At 46.3% G+C, this 26,842-nt stretch overlaps 1 protein-coding gene across 4 annotated transcripts in view; it reads right to left on the bottom strand.

Annotated features, from left to right (window-relative positions):
- Window positions 1-26,842, bottom strand: part of XPO7 (exportin 7) — a 1,985,528-nt gene that overhangs the window by 278,854 nt on the left and 1,679,832 nt on the right. For all 4 annotated transcript variants that reach the window (XM_069617724.1, XM_069617725.1, XM_069617726.1 and 1 more), the window contains one exon: window positions 6,096-6,310. In XM_069617724.1, the coding sequence (XP_069473825.1) occupies window positions 6,096-6,310 (215 nt within the window). The remainder of the gene's footprint in view (window positions 1-6,095; window positions 6,311-26,842) is intronic.

The following is a 26,842-nucleotide window of genomic DNA, read 5'->3' as shown; positions in this document are numbered from 1 at the left end:
CTGGATCACCCTCCTTTATATAATCTGGTCTTCGGGACAGAGCATCCGCTACTACATTGGATGGGCCAGGGATAGGTTGGATGATGAATTGGTATTGGGCAAAAAAGTAGGCCCATCTTGCCTGGCGACTATTTCGGCATTCCATGGCCTGTAGAACCTGGAGATTCCGATGGTCGGTCGTTACCATGACCGGATGCAATGCACCCAAAAGGAGGTGACGCCAATCTGTGAAGGCTTGTCTGATGGCTAGTAGTTCTTTCTCCAGGACAGAGTAATGAGTTTCACTAGGTTGTAATGTGCGTGATAAATAAGCAATTGGGTGTTCCAACCCGTCTCCTGTAGCTTGCTTGAGAATGGCCCCAATAGCATGTTCAGAAGCATCAGTTTCTACCAGCAAGGGGGCTTGGTTGTGTCTGGTTGAGCCAGGATGGGTTCGCTGGTAAACAAATGCTTGAGTCTCTGAAAGACTGCTTCTTGACTGGTAGTCCATTGAAAGGGGGTATCCTTCTTTAAAAGACGGACAATGGGTTGAACGATGGCTGAAAATGAAAGAATGAATTTCCGGTAGAAATTTGCAAGCCCTAGGAACGATTGCACCTGTTTCACTGTGGTTGTGGTTGGGGCTGGCCAAGAGAGGATTGCTTCCACTTTAGATGGATCCATGGCTACTCCTAGAGGACTCAAAACAAATCCTAAGTACTTGACTGTGGACACGTGGAAGATACACTCTCGGGTTTGGCCAAAAGATAGTGTTGGCATAACCTTTGTAAGACCCAGGAGACATGTTTCTGATGTAAGGTCAAGTCCTGGGAATAGATCAAAATATCATCTAGGTAGATAATGACGAAAAGGAACAACATGTCAGAAAAGACCCGGTCCATGAAACGCTGGAACACGGCAGGAGCATTTGCTAAGCCGAATGGCATCACCAGATATTCGTAGTGACCAAAGGGGGTCCGAAAGGCCGTCTTGCATTCGTCACCCTCCTTTAAGCGAATCAGATGGTAAGCCCCTCTTAAGTCCAGCTTGGTGTAAATTACAGCTCCACGTAGGGTCTCCAGCATGTCCGAGATAAGAGGCAAGGGGTACCTATCTTTCAGGGTACATTTATTCAAACCTCGGTAGTCCAAGCATGGGCAGAGTTCCTTGGTATCCTTCTTGGGTACAAAAAATAGAGATGCTCCGGCTGGGGACTTGGATGGACGAATAGTTCCATTGGAAAGATTGGTGTCTAGATACTCTCGCAAGGCAACATTCTCGGGTTCTGATAGAATGAAAATCCTTCCAAACGGGATAACTGCATTCTCTTCTGTGTCAATTGCACAATCTTCAGGACGATGAGGAGGGAGTGATTAAACAATGGCAGAAGAAAATACATCTGAAAATTGACGGTACTCCTCGGGTACCTGGGTAATGGCAGGGACCATGAGGTGTTGTGGTTTTGGGAGCTTCATTCCGGTAGACTGTTTGGGTTTCCAAGATAGACAGTTAGTGAGACCGAACTCGGAACCCAGGAACAAGGATGCAGCTGGCCAGTTGATATATGGATTGTGTTTTCTCAACCATGGCATGCCAAGCACAATGGGATAGTGCGCTGCTCTGATGATGTCAAAACAACATTTCCTGGTGATTGTGAATAGACAGCACAAGCTCTGATGTTTGTTGAGTTATGGGTCTGGAGGACAAGGGCCTTCCACCGCCTGGAAAACCTCCTTATTCTCTCGGGGAATGTGATGTCTCTGTGCCCACTCGTCATCCAGAAAAAGACCCATGGCACCGCAATCCACCAGGGCCAGTATAGAATGTATTTCTTGGTTGGGTGTTGAAAGACTTTCATGGAGTAGCACCAAAGTATTGGTCAAAGAACAGTCTTGAGAAGGTGAAATGTCGGAGCAGGATTGCTTTTCCCAAAACTGGGCTTTGTTCAGGATTGGGACCTGGCGTTTCCCGAGCGACGAGGAGGAGCAATCGGGAAATTACGCACTAAGTGTTTATCTGACGCGCAGTACATGCAGAGACCACTATTGATCCTTCTTGTTCTTTCCTGGTTGGATATGGGGCCTCTCAGGGACCCTAGTTGCATGAGTTTAGGTTCAGATTGAGCTTGGAGTGGGGATTCCTGTTCTCCGGGACTGTTGTATTCAGGTAGAGGTTTTGGTGGCAGGTTCTGTGTCTTCTTTTTCTCGGCTTTTCTCTCTTGTATCCGGAAATCTATCTGCAAGGATAGATCTAAGAGGGCCTGATAGGAGGCTGGACGGGCTACTCTGGCTTATTCATCCTTGACTTCTTCGCTTAACCCGCGCCTGAACAAGGTAAAACAGGCTTCTTAATTCCAGTTAGCATCCTAGCCAATTGTTTGAAATGAGTAACATAGGTCAACATATCCTGATTTCCTTGACGAAACTCTAACAATTTTTCCTGGGCGGAGTACACCTGATCTGGGCGGTCAAACATGGTTTTGAGGGCAGAAACAAATCTGTCGTAATTATCAAGTACCCAATCCCCAGCTGAGACCAAAGGAGTAGCCCAGGCCAGTGCGTTGCCAGACAGATGAGAGATCATGAACCCCACCTTAGCTCTGGGGGTAGAGAATTAGTATGGTTTAAAGGTAAAATGAACCAAACAAGAGTCCAGGAAAGAGCGCAAGGTTTTTGGATTCCCATTATACTTGTCCACAATGCCCCCTACCGATGCACTTTCCTGATATGCCGAGTCCCTGGATAAAACGAGCTGTTTTAAGGCTGCATTTTCAGTGTTAAGATTCTGCACTTCAGTAGTGAGTTCCTGCGTGCCTCTCATTAGGTCTTGAACGGCTGCTTCCATGACGGGTACAGTTGTAGTCAGCTTGCGTCTCAAACTGTCAGAATCCGAGTCCTCGGATTCGTGACTCACCTGTTTGCATTCGTCAACAGTTTCCAACACTTTTAAAATCTCTAAAATAGCTAGTGCAAGTTTACCTAATGTATGAGAATGTACTGCTGATATTAACTATTATTCTTTCGCTTTAGACAGTGGTTTTATGCATACTGTACATATAGTTAAAAGTAATAAACGTTTTGTAGAGGTTTCTTAACACTTTGGTTTATAATTATAAGTATATCTTTAGTAAACATGCTGTGTGGACTGTTAGGAAAGATTTCTTTTGGTATCTTTCCTTCAATTACTTAAATGGGGACCCAGGCATATCTGTCATTAGTCAAAGACTCATGCTGATTTTTGGTGTGTCTTTTTTAGCACAACCCATTTCATTAAGGGTGTACTGGGTTCGCCTTCAGGCTTCCAGTGCAGGGATAGCTCTATTTTTCACCTTTGTTCTACAGTGCAGCACAAGCCACCTTAAGCAGAGCGCATTTTCTTTTCTGTAAGTAACATTCTGGTTAGGTTTGTGATGACACAGAACAGGCATAAAGGAGGGATCACATTTTCCTCTTTTCCCAGGATACTACTGTGCACTTTTATTTTTTACTGCGACAATGCCTTTTGAGCACCTCATGCTCAAAATGGCTGCTATTCATGGTGCTAGCCCTGTTCTATGCGCCATCTTGCTTTTCAGGATTCTTTCAGCCCCGTCAGGTCAGAAATGTCCATATATGGGCATGCACTTTTACAAAGGACTCTGTCAGTGCTTTGTGTGCCCTAACTAATTGAAACTGGGGAATTGGGCTGTCTTGTTCCAATGCACATTTGCTCCAGAGTGTGCTTGCTTGCTGGGAAGATTGTGGAGTAGTTGACTGTCCATGATTGAACATACTCTCTCTACCAGTTTGAATGTTATAGGTCCCTGCCAATGGAGGCCATGGGTGATTTGAGATGGTCTACCACGAGATCTGCCAATCCAATGCTGAAAGATTGGCAGAGACAGGCATAGGATGGCTGTTGTGATCAGCTACGGCAAAGTCAACCACTGCATATCAGACTCCTGCCTTCATCTTGACTGGGAATACCTGAACATGGTGCGTTCCTCCCTTGGACTGGTAAGACTAACCAGATTTTTGTACTGGTCAGCATCCATTACATCCCCATGGTCAGAAGAACTGCTGGGTCTGCATTTTGCCAGCTCTCGCCTAGGAGTAGACTGCTGCTGCATGGGCACCTTCTAGCTTTGGGGATGGAAACATTGTGGGCACACTCATTACTATGACCTTGCCAACCTGCTGCCATCCCACACCATGAGGAAGGTGCTGCTAGAACCTAAGGTTCTTCCACGTTGCTGAAGGGTGCCTGCCGGCCCCGTAAAAGGTGCCCACAAGGTCTGCTGCTGAGAGGTCAGCCTGTGCCATGGGATCAGTATTTCAAACCTTATGAGTTTGCTAGTCTCTCATCAGAAACCTGACCTGTGAGAAGATGCATTAAACTGGTGACCCAAGAACCCTCAGCAGCTGAACCACCAGTGGGCCTTATCTTCACCCTGAGATTTCCGATCTTCAGAGCGTGGGAGTGAGACTGCTTGTGTGTCTTGGACCACCCTTAGGCCCATAGAAATGTACTGGCCCTGAAGCCTTTTCTTCCTTAGTAGCTACCTTATCAGGGCAAAGGCATTGGAGCTTATGTCAGAAGTTCTTTCAGCCATCACTTTGGACATAAAAGCTAGTAGTATACATTTTCTATCGCAAGAAAACAGACTTTGAACACTTTTTCTGTTTAAAACTCTGCATTCACTTTGACTTACAAACCATTTCATGACGGATTTCCAAACGTATGTTTTTCTCTGGTCGAGTCAGTTTAACTACTCCAACTGCCCCATTTATAGGCTTGGCTATGGTTATTCACCTGTAGCAAACCTGGACACCTGGAAGAGTGCAGTTGGACTTCTAATGTATCGCCAAGTGTTCTGAGCGCCTTATAATTCATAAGGCTTGTGATTTGAGGCATCAACTTTCTTTAATGTCCCGCTCTACAATCTGTACATTGTACATGCTTGATACCTGTGAAAAAGCCAATAGCGTTGTGTAACCCATTTGGGGTTACCCAACAATAAATGTATAAATGTGCACATAACTTTACTTACCTTATTAGAGTACTCAACTATATGCAATCTATTGTTTAATATACATATATTGTATGATTTTACTTGTACCAGTTTTTGCTGCTCTTCGCTGTAAGTCACATCAGACTTATCTCCTCGTAAGCCAACGGCATGTTTCTCAGACATACTACCATTTAGAGTTTGGCACAAGTGAACATTTTGTATCACTAAGTTGAAATCTCAGAACCCCTCATCAGAGTAAACTTTGATAAAAAAACCTCTGAACATGAACTTTTTATTCTTTGGCCACACCTCTCATATCCAACGGCTACAGCTACAGTGCTGTCACTTTTAGCACAGAGAATTTGCACTAACTTGGTGGAAACACTGCACATACACTACAGGTCAGTCTCTCTAAGCCCTCAAAAGAGGACATGGAGAAAAAACTATTAACTGCTCTTTTGACATCTACTAATGAAGCAAACATGTTAAGTGTGTTCCTGCTGAGTCAATTTGTATGTTTGTTTATGAATTCACTGTGCGTGTTCCTATTGGGATTTGAGTTCCAGGCTAACCCAGCTGTGCAATATAGGCGTATTTTGCTAGCAAGTATAGCATCCGACATGAGTATCGAGGGTCTCTTTATACTTTAATAAAGATTAAGTGTTAACAATCAAGGAGGGGGGTAATAAATACATCCTGCCTAAAACAAAAAAAAACAAAAAAGGGACAAATCCCCATAACCAATGGTTGACCATTACACATACTTTTCAATTCTAAATCATAGAAAATGCTCAGTTATCGAGCATCATTTGAAACCAAATGATGGTGGATAAGCGAATATGACTGATAACTGAATGTCTGTTATCTGAGTGACACTAAGCTGGAAAAAACAGACCAGAAAAGTGGAATAAACTTTTGTCGTAGGTTGCGCCATTCGCAAGCTTTTCACCATCCAGACACTTGGTTATCTGGCCTGGTTTAACTTGGCCCGTTCTTTTACCAGCAATGGGAAATGGTGGTGAATAAAGTAACGGATAATAAAGCTGGTATGGTGCAGCCAGTAGTCAACACATGCACTTGGATCACCAAAGAAATACAGGAATTATGATGTACTTTAAAGGCTTACCAGGAGGTCACTATGCGGGATAGACAGCAGAAGCTTGATGAAGGTCTGCAAGGCATTGTCAAGTGCATCGTCGCCATAGAGACGGAAGACGCCAAAGTTGACGTAGCTCCCGCTCAGTGCAGCTTTCAGCATGGAGAAGCAAATCGAAATCCCCTTCAGTTTTACTGCATAGAGCTGATCCTTGGGGACCTCTCCTAGTGTTAAGACACGATTGCCTGCACAAATACAAAGACAATCTCATTAAGGCAGCACAGACAGCTTGGAAAACTTTACTAGCGTTAGAATATAAATATCTGCACACTTTAAAGACTACGTTCACCATTGCATTGCAACATAGTTTCCCTTAGGGTGCTGATGAAACACCCTACATTATAATAAGCAGTCACTGCAGGGAACAAGGTTCAAAACCACTTCAAATGACCCAGTAAAGATAGTATTTGTCAGCTAGTATTGTAGCAATGTATTCGGAATAGATTTGCATTGCAAATATATTTATTGTCATTTTTGTAAGCGCCACACGCCCTTGGGCCTCAGAGCACACATAAAAGCACAGACAGACATGCAGACAGGCAGGAGACAAAGGGAGACAACTAGTTCAGCCTGGGTTGAGGTTGAACAGATGAGTCTTTATTTCCTAGTTAAAGAGGGACAAGGTATCTATCAACCAGGCGAATGTGCCCAGGAAGTGAGTTCCATTTTAGAGGTCCCTCTGAAGTACGCCAGCTTGTATCTGGGCTGGGTAAATGTGGGATTGGCGGAGGAGCGGGGCTGCCTTCCGCCTACATGGATCTTTACTCGATGAATGAGATATGTTGGGTAGGCATTAGAGCGACATTTGAAAGAAAAAGTCAGGATCTTATGGGTGATCCTGTGCCGGATACCAATGTTTTATCAAGTTTATAAGCATTCCTAAATGTATGACAACATGGGACAGACCCAGAAGTAATTTGCCCAACGTCAAAAGAATATGAACAAATAAGGAAATCGGTCTTCAAACTTAGTTTTTCTTGCTGAGCAATTGTAATTTTATCCAACAGACCAAGAGTTCTTACAGTGAAAAGTCATAGGCAGTGGCAATGTTGTCAGTGTACGCCATGAAGAACTGTAATAAGCTGTAGTCTCATTTCTATGGTTGTAAAGAAGTGCAGACAAGCGCCACAAAGACAGGGCAGACTGGGATCCCGATCCTTGCTGCACTGCTCTGTGTTGAGGGAACAGAGCGGAGCCGGGGGCCGGCTCTATCACACCTGCAAGCCCTTAATTATCTCACAAGCGGTGAAGTGCAGTCAAGCACTGCACAGACTGGGATCCCGATCCTTGCTGCACTGATCTGTGTTGAGGGAGGAGAGCAGAGCTGGCTCAATCACAGCTGTAAACCCTTATTTACCTCACTAGCAGTGAAGCCGCATCGAAGCGTGTTCAAGCACCACTCTGACTGGGCTCCTGATCGTTGCTGAACTGATGTGTGATGAGGGAGGAGAGCGGAAATGGGAACCGGCTTAATCACACCAGCAAACCCTTAATTACCTCACTAGCGGTGACGCACAGTCAATTGCTTGGAATTTAGGACCTACCCTCCTGACAGCTCAATCGAAATAAGACCATTACCACTGGAAAGGGTTTGTGCTGCGAGTGCTGGCCACTTGGGTCCCCATGGCTGGCCTATCTCCCAATGTTATTTCCTTGGATGACCCTATTCCATTAGGTCCAAGATCTAATACAAGACACTCAAGCACTGCTCACGTTGGTAATAATGAACTGAGTGCTATTGATTGACATTTGAAGAACCCTGGGAGAGAATTGTCCTGAATCACTTGGAGCATATATGTTGTCCATAGTGCCCAGGAATTAAAGATATGGTTGTGAAACATAGATGGTCTACATAGACATATGCATGACGATGCCTGGTGTACTTTTATCAGGGGTCAACATATTATATGCGTCCAGGCGACCTGGAGCTTAGGGCTGGAGTGCCTCCAAGGATTTGTATCATTTACTATACCAGCCACGAAAGGGAAGAAAGGAAGGCTAAGTGGGGGCCTGGCAATCTGGGTCAACGCATCAGTAAATGCCACAGTCCAGGTGATTGATACTAATTTGCTGATCTACAGCGAATATATATGCACCTGAATGGAGGAATTGAGGTGCTGCTATTTAATTTGTATAGCAGACCAAAATTGGGAAATGGGATTACGACATTTCAATTTTATAAAAAATGCCTATGAAAAACAAAAGGATGATGGGAAAACAGAAAGTCAACTAAGAGTTGTTGAAGTTTTTAATCTCCAATTGGAACCCTTGTTAGAGATGGACGACTTGGCGAGAGATATCCCTAATCTAAAGACAAGTCGCCCCAAATGCCAGCACCTCTATGTAGTGGGTTTTTGGGTTTAGAGCCCGTAATTGCAGGTTACCAGAGGATTGACCGGCCATAGTGACATATTCTAATTGGATGAATTCTAGTAACACTGATTACATTCTCTTAGGACTCAAAACTTTGAACGTGGCTAATAGCTTAGAGTAATTCCTCGGGTAGATAGCGACCAATGTCCTCTTAATTTTGTATTAAACAATGCCTTATGGAGGGACATGGCCTCCTACTCCTTGCCCTACCACTTCTCTGTATGTTTTCTCTCCGTTTTCTGCCACTGAGGTTCAGCCTGGACCTCTGGCAGTGCAGCTCTTCATGTTTCTTCTGGAGAACACCACCCATGGGAAAACCTTGTGGCACCGATGGGTGGGTGTACACCCTTGTATCCCTTATGTGTGTTTTTGGCAACTGTGTGTAGCCCACAGAGCATGGTATGGGCTGGTGGCAGCTACATGCTGGCTTGTCAGTGGCTCCGAGTGTCCTCTATTTCTGGGGCACCCAGGCCAAGCCATAGGAATCAATGGATTCCTGATGGAAGGTAAAATGGCCATTGTGGCCTCTTGGTTTCTATTGCCTTTTACCTTGTTTCCCAAAGTCCTGGGAAGTCCTGACTCTGTCCCTCCTCCTGACTGGCTGTTGGGTGGAAATACCGTAAATAGCTCTAGGACTGCCTCGTGTCATACTGACTGGAGCCTTCCCAGGGGATGTGTGTTGTGGGTACACAACGTTGGGGTGGGACCTGTGTGAATGGAGTCTGAAGTGAACTCACATTCTGTGTTATGGGTTTCTGGTTTGTGTGACACAGTGCCTCAGACAGCCCTGATTGAAAGTGACATGAATGCAGCATAGTGTGCTGAAAGGCTGGGTGCTTAGCCCCAATCCACATTCTTTGTTATGGGTGTCTGGGTGAAGTCAATGGCCTGAATCCCTTCTGCGTGATTGGCCCACCAAGCCTTGCTCAGCCTGAGTGAATGGGGACCAAATGTGTATAACCAGGGGCCTCTCACCCACCAATTTGTTCAGAAGCTGAAGTTGAAGCTGAAGCAAGAAGAAGCTGTTCCTTGAAGCCCAGCTGGAGAAGTCTACTGCTGCATTTTCTTCATGTAATCCCAAAGCTGCAAAGGACTGATCCAGAAAGGATATGCAAAGGAGACCTCTGCCGGAGCTAAGAGGGACCATTGTGCAACCTGCTACTCTTCATCCGTAGTGCCCGAGAAGTCAGCCCTGTGTGACTGACATCCGAAGTAGGGGTCTTTGTGTGTCCTGAAGAGGAGTTCCCGGACATCTCGATTCGAAGAGGTGTCACCTAGGGTCCGGAGCAGCCTTTTGTGACCCCTGGAAGCCGTTGCGGTCTACCGCCCAGAAGAGGGGGGTAACCTAGCATAGTGCTGCAGGACACCCAGAGCTGTGAAAGTTCCAAACTGTCAAAGAATACTTCAAGGGACATCCTTGCCATCATCACTGACCACTTTTTCCTGCTAAGTGCAGACGAAGGTCCATCTGTGGGTTTCTCACCACCAGACATCCCGAGGGTCCAGACTTGGTGAGGGTCTGAGGTCCACACCATTGGTCGAGTACAGGTCGCCAGAGGTCGTCCAGAGGTGCATGCTGCGGCTGCAGCACTGAAGAACCGAAAGTTGGAACACCGATATATTCCGAAACACGACATCAAAAGTGAACTATGCACCCGTCGGCACCAGAAGTCATCAGAGTGTCCCATGGGTCTTACTATCATCTGCCAAGACTTTAAGGAGCCCACAGCAAGTTTCATCTTCCCAGGACTTCTGCAGTCGACGACCAAGGGAGAGCACCCCGAAGAGAAAAACTGCTAAACTTCAGAAAGGTTTTGGTTCCATTATTCTTCTTGCAGACAAGAACCTAAAGGTATTTGGGTGGCTGGGCCTAATGTTGGTGGGTCCCCAGAGGGTACAAGAAGCCCACCTTGATACCAACATCCCCTCTGTCCTCATTGTCCTCGACTTCTCCTCTGTCTTTGACATGTTAACCACAACATCCTGATCGCATGTCTCCGTGACACCCTGGGAATCTCAGAGCAGGCTCTGGAGTGGATAACCTCCTTTCTTTCCGACAGTCCATCCCAGGAGGAATTCTGAGCCTTTCTCTCGACTATTGCGCTCTCTACCTGTAGCGTTCCGCAGGGATCTAACCTATCCCCCTGGTTCTTCAACGTTTATGGCTGCCTTGGCACATGTGATTACCACTTTCACCTCTAACTTTCAGTGCTATGTGGATGACACGCAACTATCTTTCAGGCTACCCTCAGCCGCAGCCTCCTCTTCCTCCTCGCTCATATTGGTCCATCTGCTATTCAGTCATGGTGTGCTGCAAATAACCTCTGCCTCAACGCCAGTAAGACAGATTGTTTGCATTGGGACCCCTGCTCTCGCTTTCCCACTTTCCCTCTTGCCGGCCTCCCTTGGCTGTACGCCTGCACCCACCTCCGAGGCGAAAAACCTTGGGGTCATCTTCGACTGAATGTCTCTGGTGCAGAAGAACTAGTTACTCTTACCTTGTAACGTTCTTTCGATGGGATGTTCCTCCGACGTATTCCTTATCTTAGATAGAAATCCTTCAGCTTTGCTGGCCTCGGAAAATTTTTTTCGCCAGAGGGCGCTGCGCGTCGATGATCGCCGAGTCGATGACCCTCGACGGCCTCCGTGCCGACGTCGACGTCATCCTGCCTATAAAGGCCGCGCGCAGCGTCCGTTGCTCAGTTCCGTTTTGTAGTCCCCAGTAATGTTTTTGGATTAGACTAATCACCTTGAAGGAGCATAGGCTGCAAACCCACAGGAAGTCATACTGCGGGGATGGATGGGAGGGTCGATAAGGAATACGTCGGAGGAACATCCCATCGAAAGAACGTTACAAGGTAAGAGTAACTAGTTCTTCGAAGGGATTGTGTCCTCCGACGTATTCCTTATCTTAGATAGACTCCCATAGCAGTGGTATTGTGACTGGAGGCGGGAGTAATAAAAGTTATGTTACCCTTCCAGAATGGACAGAGTGTAACACAGCCTTGCCGAATCTAGTTTCTTGACTAGAGGAGGAATCCAGGCTATAGAATTTGGTAAATGTATGTGCGGACGACCATGTGGCAGCCGCACATATATCTCGAATTGGCACCCCTCTTTGAAGGGCTGAGGATGTTGCGATACCCCTGGTAGAATGAGCCCTTAGATTTTGAGGAGGCTCCTTTCCTGCCAATTTGTAGCACTCCAGAATGGCTAAAATAATCCATCTGGAGATGGTTTGTTTTGTTATTGGAAGGCCCAACTTATGTCCTGCATAACCTACAAAGAGTTGGTCTGCTTGTCTGATCTTAGCCAATCTGCTGATATAGAAGCTCAAGGCTCGCTTAGGGTCCAGCCTGTGCAGTCTCTCTTCCTCCTTCCCCGGATGAGGAGGAGGGTAGAAAGAAGGTAATATAATCTTCTGAGTGATGTGAAACTCCGAGACTACCTTCGGGAGGAAGTTAGGCTTCACCTGAAGAACAACTTTGTCCTTGTAAAAGATTGTATGTGGAGGTTTACACGATAAGGCTTGCAACTCGCTAACCCTTCTAGCAGATGTCAATGCTATTAGCAAAACAGTTTTGAGGGTGAGAAGCTTCAATGAACAAGAGTGTAGTGGTTCAAAAGGGGCACCCTTTAGGAAGTTTAAAATTAGGTTTAAATCCCATAAGGGAACTTGAAAAGGTTTCGGGGGATAAACATTAGTTAATCCTTTTAGGTATTGTATTACCAATGGAATTTTGAAGTATGAAGGCTCCTCTGCAGTGCGCTTAAAGATTGATAGCGCTGCGAGATAGCCCTTAATTGTGCCAACCTGTAGGCCTGAATTAGCCAGGTAAAGTAAGAATGACAACACCATAGGTGTACCACAAGAAAAGGGTTCAATATTCTTTTCTCTGCACCAGCTGCAAAATTTGTTCCAACGGCAGCGGTATAGAGTTTTAGTTGCCGGCCTTCTGGCCGAAAGCAACACCTCCATAACATCATCCGGAAGGTCCCAATCCTTGTACCTCAACCTTTCAGACACCAAGCGTGAAGGTTGAGGGTCTTGATGGCTGGATGGAGAACCTGACCTTCCTTCTGCGAGAGAAGATCCTCTCTGTATGGCAGTCGAATTGGAGGGCAGATGGACATGTCTAGAAGGTCCGGGTACCACGTTCTCCTGGCCCAATCCGGGGCAATTAGGATCATGGTCTTCCGAAACCTTCTCAACCTCCTGATCATTTGAGGAATGACAGGGACCGGAGGGAACGCGTACAGAAGTGGGAACTCCCAGTCCACTACGAACGCATCTCCTAGAGCTCCTCTCGGGGGAAATTCCCTTGAGCAAAATCTGTCGCACTTCCTGTTGATACTGGTGGCGAACAGATCCACTTGAGGGGTTCCCCAAAGGGCGAAGATCTCTTGAAGGACTTCCTGAGCTATCTCCCACTCGTGAGAGACTGTGCTCTGCCTGCTCAGAGCGTCCGCTGTCAAGTTCTTCTCTCCGGCTAGGTGAATTGCCGATAGAGAGATTCCTTCCTGAATTGCCCAAAACCAGAGCTGCATCGCCTCTCTGCACAGTGGTAGTGAGCCTACGCCTCCTCTTTTGTTGAGGTAGTGCATGGCCACTGTATTGTCCGTCATTATTAGGACGTTTCTTCCCCGTACAGACGGCAGAAAAGCCTTCAGCGCTAGTCTGATGGCTCTCAGCTCCAACAGGTTGATATGTAGTCTGGACTCCGATGGAGACCAACGACCGCTGATGGTCAAGTCGTTGGCGTGAGCTCCCCACCCCGTGAGTGAGGCATCCGTGACTACTGTTATCTCCGGCCATGGTTGCCAAAACATTTCTCCTTTCAGGATGTTCTCCCGACAGGCCCACCACTGAAGGTCTCGGGCTACTTTGACCGGGATCCGAAGGAGATCTGTCATCCTTCCTGAGAACTGTGACCACTGAGTTCTCAGTGCCCACTGGAGGGATCTCATTCTCAGGCGAGCCTCCGGCACGAGGAATATGCAGGATGCCATGAGGCCTAGCAACCTCAGAAAGTCGTAGGCTGGGAGATATTGGGCATTCTGAAATCTGATGACCATCTGCAGAATATCTCGAGCCCTCACCTCTGGTGGCAAGGCTTTTCCCAGGGAAGTGTCCAGGACTGCTCCAATGAATTGGAGTCTCTGTGATGGTATCATCTGTGACTTCTTTAAATTGAGGGAGAAGCCCAGCTTGTGAAGGAAGTGGCAAACATAATCTAGTTGTCTCTGAGCCTGTTCCGAAGATACAGCTCTGATCAACCAATCGTCTAGGTAAGGGTAGACATGAATCCCTTCCCTCCTTAGACTTGCAGCCACAACCGACATTAGCTTGGTAAAGACCCTCGGGGCGGAGGTTAGCCCAAATGGCAGAACTCGAAATTGATAATGAGAGCTGCCAATTGCGAACCTCAGGTATCTCCTGTGCCTGGGATGGATCGGCACATGGAAATAAGCGTCCTGGAGGTCTAGAGATACCAACCAGTCCTGAAGCTGGAGGGCCTGAAGGATCTGAGAGAGAGTCACCATCTTGAACTTGTCCTTTCGGAGGAATTTGTTCAATTCCCGTAAGTCTAAGATGGGTCTCAGTCCTCCGTCCTTCTTCGGTATTATGAAGTAGGGGGAGTACCAACCCTTGTTCCTTTCCGCTACAGGTACCAGTTCTATGGCACCTTTCTCTAGCAGGTCTAAAACCTCCTGCAAGAGGAGCGGATCTGGAAGCTTCAAAGGGTTGTTCCCCGGTGGATGACTCTGAGGGATATGTAGGAAGGGCAGGCAGTAACCTTGGGCTACTGTCTCCAGAGCCCAAGCATCTGACGTAATAGCCTGCCATTCCGTCAGATGGTGAGTTAACCTGCCCCCTACTGGTGTTCTGTGAGGGGAGACCTCAGAGTGGTTTTGAAGCGGCTGATGCAGTTGCCGAAGGTAAAGTGGCTCCTGCTCCTGCGGGTGCGGCTTTCTTTCCCCTACCCCGTCCACCACGGGTAAATCTTCCTTGGCCTCTTTGAGCCGGTCGTCCCCTGCCCCTTCCATATGAGGAATAGTAACGAAAGGACCGTCCTCTCCACGATGATCCCGAAGGACGAAAGGTATTCTGACGGATAGCAGCTCCCAATGACTTGGCTGCTGCCTTGGACGTTTGCAGTTTCTCCAAACTGTCATCCGCCTTCTTTCCAAAGAGGGTAGAACCGTCAAAGGGCATATTCAAAAGCCTGGTCTGCACGTCAGAGGCAAAACCAGACTTCCTCAACCACGCATGCCTGCGGATTGTGGTACTTGCCGCCATGGCCCTGCTGATACTGTCAGCAGAATCTAGGCCAGTTTGTAGGGTCTCGCACATCGCATCTTTACCATCCCTGATGATGTTTAAAAATGCGTCCCTTTCCTCTCCTTCTTGGAGGCAGTCAGCCGCTGATGAAGCGCACTCCCAAAGGGTGTGGCTGAACCTAGCGAGCGTACAGGTCGCGTTAATAGACTTTAACGCCATGCTACAGGCAGAAAAAACCTTCTTAGCCATGGCATCATATTTTTTGTCATCCCTATCCTGCGGAGCAGTGGGGTATGCAGATGTGCTGCCTGATGAGGTTGCAGCCTGTACAACCAAGCTCTCAGGAGTAGGGTGTTTTGACAAATATTCAGGGTCAGAACTAGCCACCCTGTATTTTGTTGACAGTTTTTTATTTACTGCCGGGATAATTTCTGGCGTTTCCCAGTTTGTCAAAATCCTTCTCTGTAGAGCAGAGTGAAATGGAACCACAGGATCCTCCTGTGGGCCCTTGTCCAGTATGTCAGTGAGGTCATCCTGCTGAAAGGCAGGAGAAGGTGCAGACCAACCCATAAATTCTATGATTCTAGACATCAGAGCTCTATATGGAGTCTCCGCATGTTCTCCTGGGTCTGGTTTGATAAATTCTGCTTCAGGAGAAGTGTCCAAGCCACTAGCTTCCTGAAGTGCATCCTGAAGATTTTTTAATCTTCCTTCCTCAGAGGCGAAAGTCTCTGGCTCTGGTGATGTGGTCCTCTGTAAATCAATATCTTGGTCTGAATCCTCCCTTTCCTCAAAAATCGAGGTTAAAGGGGGATACATTGGTTTTTGGAATGGTATAAACCCCATTTCCAATGCAGAAGGAGCCATCATCACAGGCCTTGAAAACGTCGATGTCGTCGACACCGACGTGAAAGTACTCGAAGGCGCCGTGAAAAGCGTCGAGAAATGTGTACTAGGCCTCGAAGAACTCGAAAGGATCGGAGTCTTGCTCGAGAACGACGTCGACGTTCTCGGCGTCGAGTCGGAGGTCTTTTGTCTAACCGTTGGCTGTGGAGTAGCCGTGGTTCTTTCCTTCACCGGCGTCGATATCGGCGTCGACGTCGGCGTCGACTCGATCGACTGATGCGCCGATGAATCCTTCGACAACGGCGTCGATGGCGCCGACCTCTGTTTCGAAGGAGTTTTCGACGATGGCGTCGATGATGCTTTATCTCCCGATGGCTCGAGGCGCTTTCGGGTTGACTTTTCCGCCGGGTACTGCGACTCGCGGCGTTTAGATTTTTTGGGTTTTTTACCCGGGGTATCACCCTCAGCTGTCTTCGAGGGGGACGAGGCCGCTTTCTCGAAGACGCTTAGCATCTTTTTCCTGAATTCCTCCCACTCAGCTTGCGAGCTGCGTTTTGTGGGGCAATGAACTCTCTCAGGAGAACTCGACGAAGATGACGAAGGGGATCTCCTACGTCTCTTCTTCGAGTGTCTCGATGTCGACGAGTGGTGGGAGCCACTTCGTGATCTAGATCGAGAGTGTTTTTTATGGTGAGGAGACGAACGTCTCGACTCTACCGAAGAAGCTTTCGAGGAAGTTAAAGTTGACCTACCTCTCTCGAGCTTCCCCCTACGCTCCTTCAAGGCTTTCGCCGTCATGGAAAGGCATTCCTCACACTCCGAACTCTGGTGCGTGATTCCCAGACACCACAAACAGACCCTGTGAGGGTCCGTCAACGACATTTTCTTCCCGCAGTCTCGGCACTTTTTGAAACCGGACCGAGGGGTCGTCGGGTCGGAGGAGGATGCCATCGATATCGAGGTAAATAGTAGTTATTATATACGTTATCTTGACGAGAACTGAGCAACGGTGTTCCGAGGCACAACGAAGCGCGGAAAAACGGAACTGAGCAACGGACGCTGCGCGCGGCCTTTATAGGCAGGATGACGTCGACGTCGGCACGGAGGCCGTCGAGGGTCATCGACTCGGCGATCATCGACGCGCAGCGCCCTCTGGCGAAAAAAATTTTCCGAGGCCAGCAAAGCTGAAGGATTTCTATCTAAGATAAGGAATACGTCGGAGGACACAATCCCTTCGAAATCCCTTTACTAGCTCCCCGTGGCTGCAAGGATCAAGTTCAAGACACTGCTTTGTCCACAAGGCTTTCTGGAGCCTGGGACCAACCTACCTGCAACGTTGCCTACCTAAATACTGTCCCTCACGAGCCCTCTGCTCATTTACCTCCAACCTTTTGCGAGTGAGCCGGCTCTCCAAGCAGATATTTGGAGGGAGATCCTTATCTTCAGCAGGTGCCTCCCTCTGGAATAGCCTCCCTGCCGCCCTCAGTCTTGAGCGTGAGCTTCTTAAATTCTGCAAACTCCTCAAGACCTTCCTCAAGAACTTCCTCTTCCTTCTCTCTCCCTCTACCCTACTAACCTAGCTCTGTGCTCTTTCCCTCTCTCCCTCCTCTTCCTTACGGCTTGCTGACTGGCCAACTGGTGTACCGCAGATTTTCACAGGTCCCAGGGACCCCCACCAGTCCTCTCTCGCACTTGCCTCAGGGCCCTGCAACCCACCCATCCTCACTGCACTTGAGAAACAACCCATGAGAGTGGCTCTCTCTGCACTTACCTCAGTCTCCACCGACTGAGTGCACTTGAGCCCCCCTCACCCGCTATGACCGTCTGTGCACTTGCACGATCCGAATGCACCATGCCTGAAGATCGTCTGTCTGTTTCTCCCCTGTCCTCGATCCTTAATTGCACTTGGTAAAACTGCAGAATCGTTGTTAGGCCTATTTGCTGTGTTAAATTTATTACATGCACTTACTCTGCCTGTGCAGGCTATTATCGTCTCAGAATTTCAAGGGCTCTGAGCAACTGTTTTACCCCATGTTTCCCACCCTCCTTGAGCGCTATGAAACACTTGCAGGTGGTATAGGCGCTTTAAAAATAAACAATACCATACCATAAAGACAAAAGCTAATGAAAACTAGGGGGAAGCAGGATAACCCCTATGGGACATTAACAAAAGTATCATTAAGACACTATAAAGAGAATAGGGTCTGGACCCTTATAATAGAAGAACATACCATGTAACAAAGCCACCAAAGAAACAACTCAAATGGCTCTCCATAAACGAAAAGCTTAAGCTCAAAACAGTATGTTTCACATTCAAAGCGCTGAACAACACAGCCCCCTCCCCCATACCTCACCGAAAAACTCACCTGGAGATCCTCTACATGGATCACCAGATCCACAGATCCACAGATACCTCTTGGCTGACGATCCCTGGGTATAACCTAAAAAGATTAGGTGGAGCCAGTTTTCCGGTCCTGGCATCCCAACTCTGGAACTCCCTCCCATCGGACATCAGGGCCACACAAGTATTCAACAACTTCAGGAGAAGTGTTATCTCCTGGATACTTAGCAAGAACTAAAATGAGTACTGTGAGCTACCTGAATGTAGCCAAATACCTTTCTGCACTTGGCTCTGCTCCACAGATGTATGTATTTTACCCTTTGCCAACCTGTTTTTCCTTTGAATGTATGTACTTTATCTTCAGCCAACCTGCCTACACACTTAATGTATGTACCTATGCAGCACAAACTGTTTACCATGCTCATGTAACCGTACTCTAAAGCGCCCAGATATCCCTAGGTCAGGCTCGCTATATAAATAAAACAAACCTAATCTTCCTGACAGTACTTGGAGAGAACGCAACCCAAGGCTGTCAAACATCAGAAGAGTGTGTGAAGAGAACTGAGAGCAGTACTTGGCAGGAGAGTAAACTAAGACTGTGTTTGAGACTAAAGACCTGGTAAAGAAAGGAACCAGGTCTACTAACCAGGCACAGATCACTGTTTGGAGGAGCATCAAAACCACTTCTTCGTCGCAGTACCTGGTAGAGAGGAGAATCAGGTCTGCCACCCAGGGCCAGGGACCCACTACAGTTTAGAGAAGCATCCAAACCACTCTCCTTCATTGCAGTACCTGTTAACAAAAGGTACTTAGTTGATCACCCAGGGTTTGGGACGCCCAGAGACAGATGCCTGAGAAAGGCTAGTTGGGGAAGGGAGACATCCCCCCACTAATTTGTGAACTCCGTCATAAGCCTGAGGAAAGCTGGGGATGGGCATCATTCCCCCAACAGTGGAAACTGAACTTTGAAAACTTTCAAACCAATAATTGTCTGTTGTCCAGGGGAAGGAAGCCATTCCTCTGGATCAGGAAGATATCCGTTTGATTTAGTTTAGCATAAAAAATGAGGAACAGAGAAAGGATTCAGACATAGGACTGTGGACTTTTACTTTGGACATCCTGACTGTGACATTAGTATTTCGGGTGAGGCACAGAAAACCCACTTAGAGAAAGGGCAAGAGGGGGCTTTCTTTTCAGTTTCTCACTTGAATAAATGTTATCAACCATGATGACCCATCCGTGTCAGAGTCTTAATTCTGCACCCTTATATATGGTGTTAGAGGTGGGATATGGCCTGGTTGATACAAACCAGGGAACCCTAAAATTCACAAACCTACAGACAAAGCAACAGTAGCCAAGAATTGACCATAACCCAGCGAGAAAGACAAATAGTACCAACTAGACTAATTCTAACTCCACCTCCTGGTACATATATCGGTTAACTTTAAATCTGGGGTAGCCTGGAGATATGGTCTGGATGTCCTAGAGCAGGGGTTGTTGATCCCGATTACAGGGATGATGCGAAAATTCTTTTCCATAATAATGGGAAATGCACCTTGTTAAAATTGGCAATAAGATTGTCCAAGGAATTTTGGAAAGGGCAGTATTCCCTGACATCCTAGAAGTCCCAGACCAACATCACACAGAGGAACAAAAGGATTTGGAGAGGGTGACCAAATTCCGAACCCATACTTAGAATCCCCAAGCGATAGGACCAACCACAAGGAGACATAAATAATCCCGGACTTCAGCGGAACGATGTGTTATTAGCTCAGGCCTTCCTCAAAGTAATATCTGAAGAGGGGGAGGGGGGAGAAAGAGAGCCCCTTCTTCTTTATCAAACATGGGTTACTATGTAGGGAAGACAGCATTAATGAGGGTGTCATTCGATCCAAAATAGTGGTACCGAAAAGTCAATGAAGGATGGTCCTAGAAAGTGCCCATGCCCACCTTACATCTGGACATTTGGGGACCCAAGACCAAGTAGTCAACAGGTTTTACTGGCCTAGAATATTTGCAGACATCAAAAATGTTGTTTTGACATGCCCACTGTGTTAAAAGAATGAACTGCGAAAACCTCCCCCAGCACCCTTGCAACCCCTGCCCATTATAGACGTCCCTTTATCTAGATTAGGGATGGACATTGTAGGGCGCTTGGAACCTTCCAAACATGGGAATTGATATATACTTGTCATATTAGACTATGCCACCCGTTCTCGGGAGGCTTTCTCCATGCGAAGCAACACTGCAGAGCAAATATTAAAACATCTCATTCAATTCTTACCATGGGTGGGCTTCCCAAGAAAAACTGTTACCAATCAAGGTACGTCGTTCATGAGCAAGATCATGACTGAGGTGAAGGGAATCTTTCAAATTAAAATCCTTAGAACGTCTGTATATCACTCTCAGACAGACAGCCTGGTTCAACGATTCAACCAAACACTCAAAAGGATCCTTAAGAAACTAGTTGAGGCAGACAGGAAAAACCGGAACATGATGATACCCTGGGCCCTATTTGCCATCAGGAAAGCCCAGCAAACCTCTCTGGCGTTCTCACCCTTTAAACTTCTGTATGGGCGAGATTCCAGGGATGTGTTGGACATGCTTAGGGAGACCTGGGAAGAGAGAGAGGAAGCCATATCACCCCTATACCAAACAGCACAGAGAATTAAAGAGCATACAGTGCTTTTTAGTGATATAGTACATTCTAATTTGGCCAAAGCCCAAGAAAATCAAAAGGGCCATTATGATTAAAAGGCAACCACTTGCTCTTTTTCCATCAGGCAATAATGTCCTTGTCCCCCTTTCCACATTTCAACCATTGGCACTCCATTCCCCAGCCTGAGGAAGGAAGATATTTCCCCCAAACCAGTAGAACCTGAACTTTGAGAACTTTCAAACCAAGAAGTGTCTGTTGTCCATTGGAAGGGAGTCATTCCTCTGGATCAGGAAGATATCCTTTTGATTTAGTTCAGCACAAAGTCGTGAGGGACAAAAATACGATTCTGTCATAGGACTGTGTACTTTTACGTTTGACAACCTGACTGTGACATTAGTATTTCGATTGAGGCAGGGAAAGCCTTTTAGAGATAGGGCAAGATAGGGATTTCCTTTCATTTTCTCACTTAAATAAACGTTTATATCAACCACAATGACCCCCTCCCATGTCAGAGTCTTACTTCTGCACCCTTACAAAGGGCATGTCCAGAGGTTTTGCCTTGATGTCTGGAGCGAACTGTTAGGAAAGGTGTTCTTTTTGCTTCTTTTTCCCCCATAAACATCTTTGAAATATATAACTAAAGCCCTTTGCAGGGCAAAGCAGCAATGTGTGTTCTTGGCATGAAGTGGGGGCTGTGACCATCTTGTCCCAGTAAACATCTTGGCCAAAGTCGGTCTGTTGGTGAGCAGATGTGGAGGTAGAAAGCTGTCCATGATTGGACAGACTCCGGCAGTTTGAATGGTGGCGATACTTACCATTGGAGGGCTCAGGGGCGATGTCAGCTTCAATTAAAGATAAAAGTAGGACTTCTGCAGCCAATCTTGAGATTGTCATTGGAGCCAAGATCCCTTCGAAAAAGCAGCAGACCGTAAAATACATGAGCACGTTTGTTGCTGTCAACCAGCACTGCATCCAGCAAGGCCTCAGTGAAGCCCTCCTCCTGAAGATCTTTGATGGTGCTTCAAACTCTGTACCTGTAGGAACAGGCCCTTGGAAGATTTTGGAAGTGTCCCGGGACCACAGTGTGAACGGGCCAGCTTCCTCCAGGGCCCCTTCGCTCAACGAATCGCCGCCCAGAGTTCAGACTTGGGACTCTGCAGATTGTGAAACCATATCCATCCTCCTGCAGTTGCTGCTCTCCTCATCGACAGAGTGACTTGCAGGACAAGCTTAGTTGTCTCCGCCACAAGGGTCATCTTTTGCCACCTTATTGCAGTGAACTTCGCTGCTGCCCACCTTTATCGTTTCTTGGGGGGTTCACTGAGGTCATAAGAATCGTGGTGCTCTTCCTCTCGTGCCTGGCTGGACCAGCTGTCAAGCCACAGGAACCCTCTCGTCAGGGGTACGGACCGACTAGCCGTACCCAATCCTGACTCTGAAATTGATCACTTCACCTGCGACCCCTGGACCTCCAGCAAAGAAACCAACTCTTGAAGGAAGTCGCCCCAGCACATTTCAGAAACCGAGTAGTTTCTGGAAAGGTGGCTTATTTTGCTCAATGAAGAAAAATAGTCTGTAGTGGAACTGGGGACCTCTTGCAGTGGTGTTTCTTTGTTGTGTCCTTCTGGATCCATTATCAGTCTTCTCTTCTCCAACCTGGGACTTGAGGGCAATATTTTGCAATCCTCTGGCAAAAGGCGAGTTTTGCGGCACGTTCCCACACGGTATGGACATACAATCCTGTGGGCCGTGATCCTCCCAAATACGAAATAGGCACATTCTGTGGGGGACGTACACCGACATTTGCCTCATACAAACCACGCCCACTCAGGGCTTGAAGTCTGAGGTCTTCCCAGAGTAGTCATGATGAAATACAAAAAAAAGAGTTCCATCACATTACCTGGGATTCTGGGGTGGTTATTTCACAGGTGGGCTTAATCAGACTCACTCCCCAGCATGTAGAAATTGTGGGATCATTCAATATACAGCAAAAATGGGTTATTTAAAAAAAAATGTAAAAACACCTGCATAAAAGAGGCGTTCTCAAAGAATACAGACTGCACAAATAAAGGAGCCGACGTCACAGGTAATGGAGACCCCATATATACTGGCCCTTTGTCACATCTCGTCTGGGGCACGTAACGGCAACAAGCACAGTAACGTCCCTTGGTGGCGAAAAGCTTTTTTATGGTTTGAATACTGAAATAACTTGTGTTTACTACTGCTGCCTTTGTGTTACTATTATTCAGTTCTAGCTGGATGAGGGTCTGCCAGACATGTAAAGAGTTTCCTTGCAGGACGACTGTACCTTCCTGCTCCAGTAGGTTGATATAGGACCCTTGCTGGGTCCTGCATCATGCTGCTTTTGTGTTCTTCGCTAAGTGGATCACCTGTCCTAGTGCCTTGTTTGTTGTGGATGCCTCCTCTGGGTCTGGGGGGGGGGGGGGGGGTCAAAGGGAAAAGTCACTACTCCCGGAGACCTGAACTGCTGCTAGCTGGACCTAATCTAGACAGAAAATCATGCATATGCACTTGTTATGTTATATTAGTTTATACCGCAGTCTGCAGGCGCTCGCGTTTGCTTAGCAAGAGAGGGGGTGGGGAGGTTGGTGGGGATAGGGTGAGAGGCTAGGTTCAGCACCCGGAGGAACTGGCGTCTGGGATTGTTTTGCATGTGGGAGAGGCCTTGTGCATTGCAACCGTATGGGTAAGATCCAGTGCCTCAGGTGTGTGGTAGTGTTTTGTCTTAGGGTGTTAGTGTGTTGCGTGGGTTTGGTCATGTGCACTGGTTAGATAGTGTCCATAAGGGAGCCAGAGTCCGAGGTAGCCGTAGCTGTAAGATAATCCAGTATCTTGGTGTGTACTTGCGTTGCTGATGGTTTTATGGACGATGTGGGTGGTTCACTCTCGGTGTGCTTCAGCATCTAGAGATGCTGGGTGTTAACCTAGCATTGATTCTCTGTTTACGTGTAGTGTGGCTAGTCCAAGGTCTGTTGTAGTGGCATCAGTTATGTTGGAGGAGCAGGAAGGGGAAAAGGGTTAGTAAGTCGGTCAGTTTGTTGGAGCCTCTAGCACAGCTCTCCTCCTTGGTTCTCTATCAGTGTTGTTGACGGTGTCCCTTCGAGGTTGTCATTGTCTGCTAAATAGCCAGGTTTAGTTTTGAGCAGTTTCCTGAAGGTGATGTGGTCTTCTGTGGTTCTAATTTCTTTGGGCATGTTGTTCCAGATGTTAGCAATTAGACGCGAGAACGGGGTTTCGCCGAATTTCCTTTTCTCTTAGTGTTTTGCCTCTATTTGCAGGTTGTTGCTGGATCTTAGTTCCCTTCCTGGGCGATACCGGCTAATTTGTCTTGGAGGGATTCCGCTCCTTGTCTGTGCAAGGCTTTGCAGGTGATACAGAGTGCTTTGAATTTGATGCACTCTTTTACTGGTAACCAGTGTAGGCTTTTGAGTGCTGGAGTTATGTGGTCCCTTCTGTTTAGCCTTAATAGGACACTGGCTGCTGTACTTTGCACCCTTTGGAGTTTCTTGGTAAGTCTTTCCGGCATTCCTAGGTAGAGGCTGTTTGCGTAGTCAATTCTTGTGAGCATCAGGGATATGATTGTGGGGGTTTTGTTGGGGAAGGAGAGGTAGGGAAGTAATCCTCTGAGCAGTCGTTGGCGAACTAAGCATTTTTTGGCGATTGCATTGACTTGCGGTTCCAGTGATAGTCTGTTGTCTATGAGTATTCCTAGGTTATTTACTCCATCGGTAGTCTCTGGTTACGTTCCCATGCTGATTGGCCAGTCCAGTTGTGGGTTCCCTCTGTAGAACACCGCAGGTGAGAGCATTATTTCAGTTTTTGCCGAGTACTGTTTTAGGTTGTTCACTGTCATCCAATTGTAGATGTCTGTGAGGCAGTTGTTAAGGCTGTTATTTTGTTCATGGGTACTGTTCGTTTTCACAATCAGCTGTGTCTCATTTGCGTAGTTGTAGACCGTAAGATGTTGAAAAGCAGAGGGGAGAGGCTAGATCCCTGTGGGACTCCACAAGATATATTGTTGGTGTTTGAGGTGAACGGTGGTAGATAGGGTCTTTCGGTTTGTTTTGTTAGGAATGAGGTAAGCCACTTTAGCGCGGATTCCTGTATGCACCATTCCATCAATCTTTTTTTTATTTTTTTTATTTTTTTATTCAAACCGTTGTTTATAGTTTGATTACCAAACTTTTACAACATATTTATTCTCACATTCCACAATTTTCATATCATCATCATTTGCATTTTTTTTTTCCTGTACAATTTTTCCATAAAAAGGTTTGAGTTATTCCCAATCGGCAACCAATCTTAAAAAGGAAGCACTCTAATTTTCCACAGTATAAAGAAGTATCAATTCCCCACTCATAACCCTTAGTTTTAGACATACTTTAGGCAATGAATCATAAAATCCGTACTGCCAATCATCTATTAGCAGGATATCTGGTTTGCATAGTCTTTATCATTAACAGTTTTTAATTTGAACTACCCTATTTGATTGAGTTAGCTGTAATTTTTCTAGTTGGTCATTTACTAAAGTAACAAAACGCGTAGTTCTCAATATAGCTTTCGTTGTATATCCCCACATACATACCATCCACAACCATTCTCTGCTTTCGATTTTATCATGCTCATATTTGGTTTCAAATATTTCATTTCGTTGTAGTTCAAAATAAGGACAGTCAATGGTCAAGTGTTTAAGTGTTTCATAAGAGTCTGACCTTTTACATAGTCTGCAAGTGCCACCATATGCTGTTTCCTCCGAGTTTGTCCAATTTTTTGTTCTTTCTAATGTCGGCAGTTGGTTTAATTTAAATCTTAGGTAGATGCCTCTAGCTGTTGGACAAGGAAATTGGTGAAGATAAGTCTTGCGCGGGCAGCGTGCCGTTATGAATTTTCCGGCTTCTTTATATGACTGATATTTTTCCATAGCATTAATGGTTTTACACCAATCGTGAGCATATAGTCGGTTTTTGATGTGTGCTTGGCGATGTTCTAAGTCAGCTGAAGTAAGTGCCATTTCATTCAGAAGAGCTTCCATTTCTTTGTGATATTTTGCAATGGACGGTGGATTGGAATTTTTAATCATCATCCCCAAATCTTCATATAAAGAATTAGTGGGGGGGAAAAAGCATTTATTGCTTAGTTTGTGAGTTTTCGCCAGTTGTATCGGGCAGATAATGATATCAATCCTAGTTCTCGTCTTAGAACTGCATTGGGGAGTGAATTAGTAAGACGCATTACATCTTTCCAAATGCGACCTTGTAGTTGGTCTAGAAATGGATTTATTTTAGCCAAGCACATATCAAGGGCATATAGTAGAATTGTCTCGACTTTTAGGGTATAAAACTCAAATAATGGAACCAGTGAAAACTTACAGTATTTCGCTAGAATCATACGCATTTGAGTCGTAAGTATTTTTGCTTTTTGATTCAAAGTGTTTTTCCACATTGCTAGCGCAGTAGAGTCAGAAATCGAATAGCCCAAGTATCGAATATTGGCTGTCCGTGGAATGGGAGTCAGTCCAATAGTCCAATTTCTGGGGCATATCTTTTTCTTTAGATTATTAAACAAAAAGATATTTGATTTGTCTGCATTAAATTGTAGATTATGAGATTGACAGTAATCAGCAAACAATGAGAGCTTCGTTTGGAGGCCCGAAGGAGTTCGATCAAAGATTACTATATCATCCGCAAAAGCTAGCCAGTGGATTTTTAGTTCACCCAGTCGTGCTGGATAGCTAATTTTTTGTGTCCATATTTCGTTGATACTACGGAGATAAAGATTGAACAGGGTGGCAGCCAAATTGCAGCCCTGTTTGACCCCTAATGTGGTCGGAATAGGTCCCGTGGTAGCTCCAGCCGTATTGACTCTAATAAAGTATGCTGTGTTGGTATGCAGTTTGGCAATTAAGTAGACAAGATGTTCAGGAATACCCATTGACCGCATTTTTTGCCATAACAAACCACGTAATACGTTATCAAAGGCTGCAGTTAAATCCACTGAGGCTATATATATTGGCCCTGTATTCGTAATCTTTGATTTCGCAAGTATATGCGCCATCAGTGTTGCGTTTAGGGAAGTTCCCATCTGTGCTCTAAAGCCAATCTGAAATCGGGATAAGATTTTATTAGTTTTCATGAATACTTGGAGTTCCCGTAATAGTAAGATAGCAAATACTTTGGCAGACGCATCTATCAATG

The sequence above is a fragment of the Ambystoma mexicanum genome, chromosome 10, assembly GCF_040938575.1.
Source record: "Ambystoma mexicanum isolate Mex_15411 chromosome 10, UKY_AmexF1_1, whole genome shotgun sequence".
Lineage (NCBI taxonomy): Eukaryota > Metazoa > Chordata > Amphibia > Caudata > Ambystomatidae > Ambystoma > Ambystoma mexicanum.
This window is presented reverse-complemented; position numbering and strand designations above follow the sequence as displayed.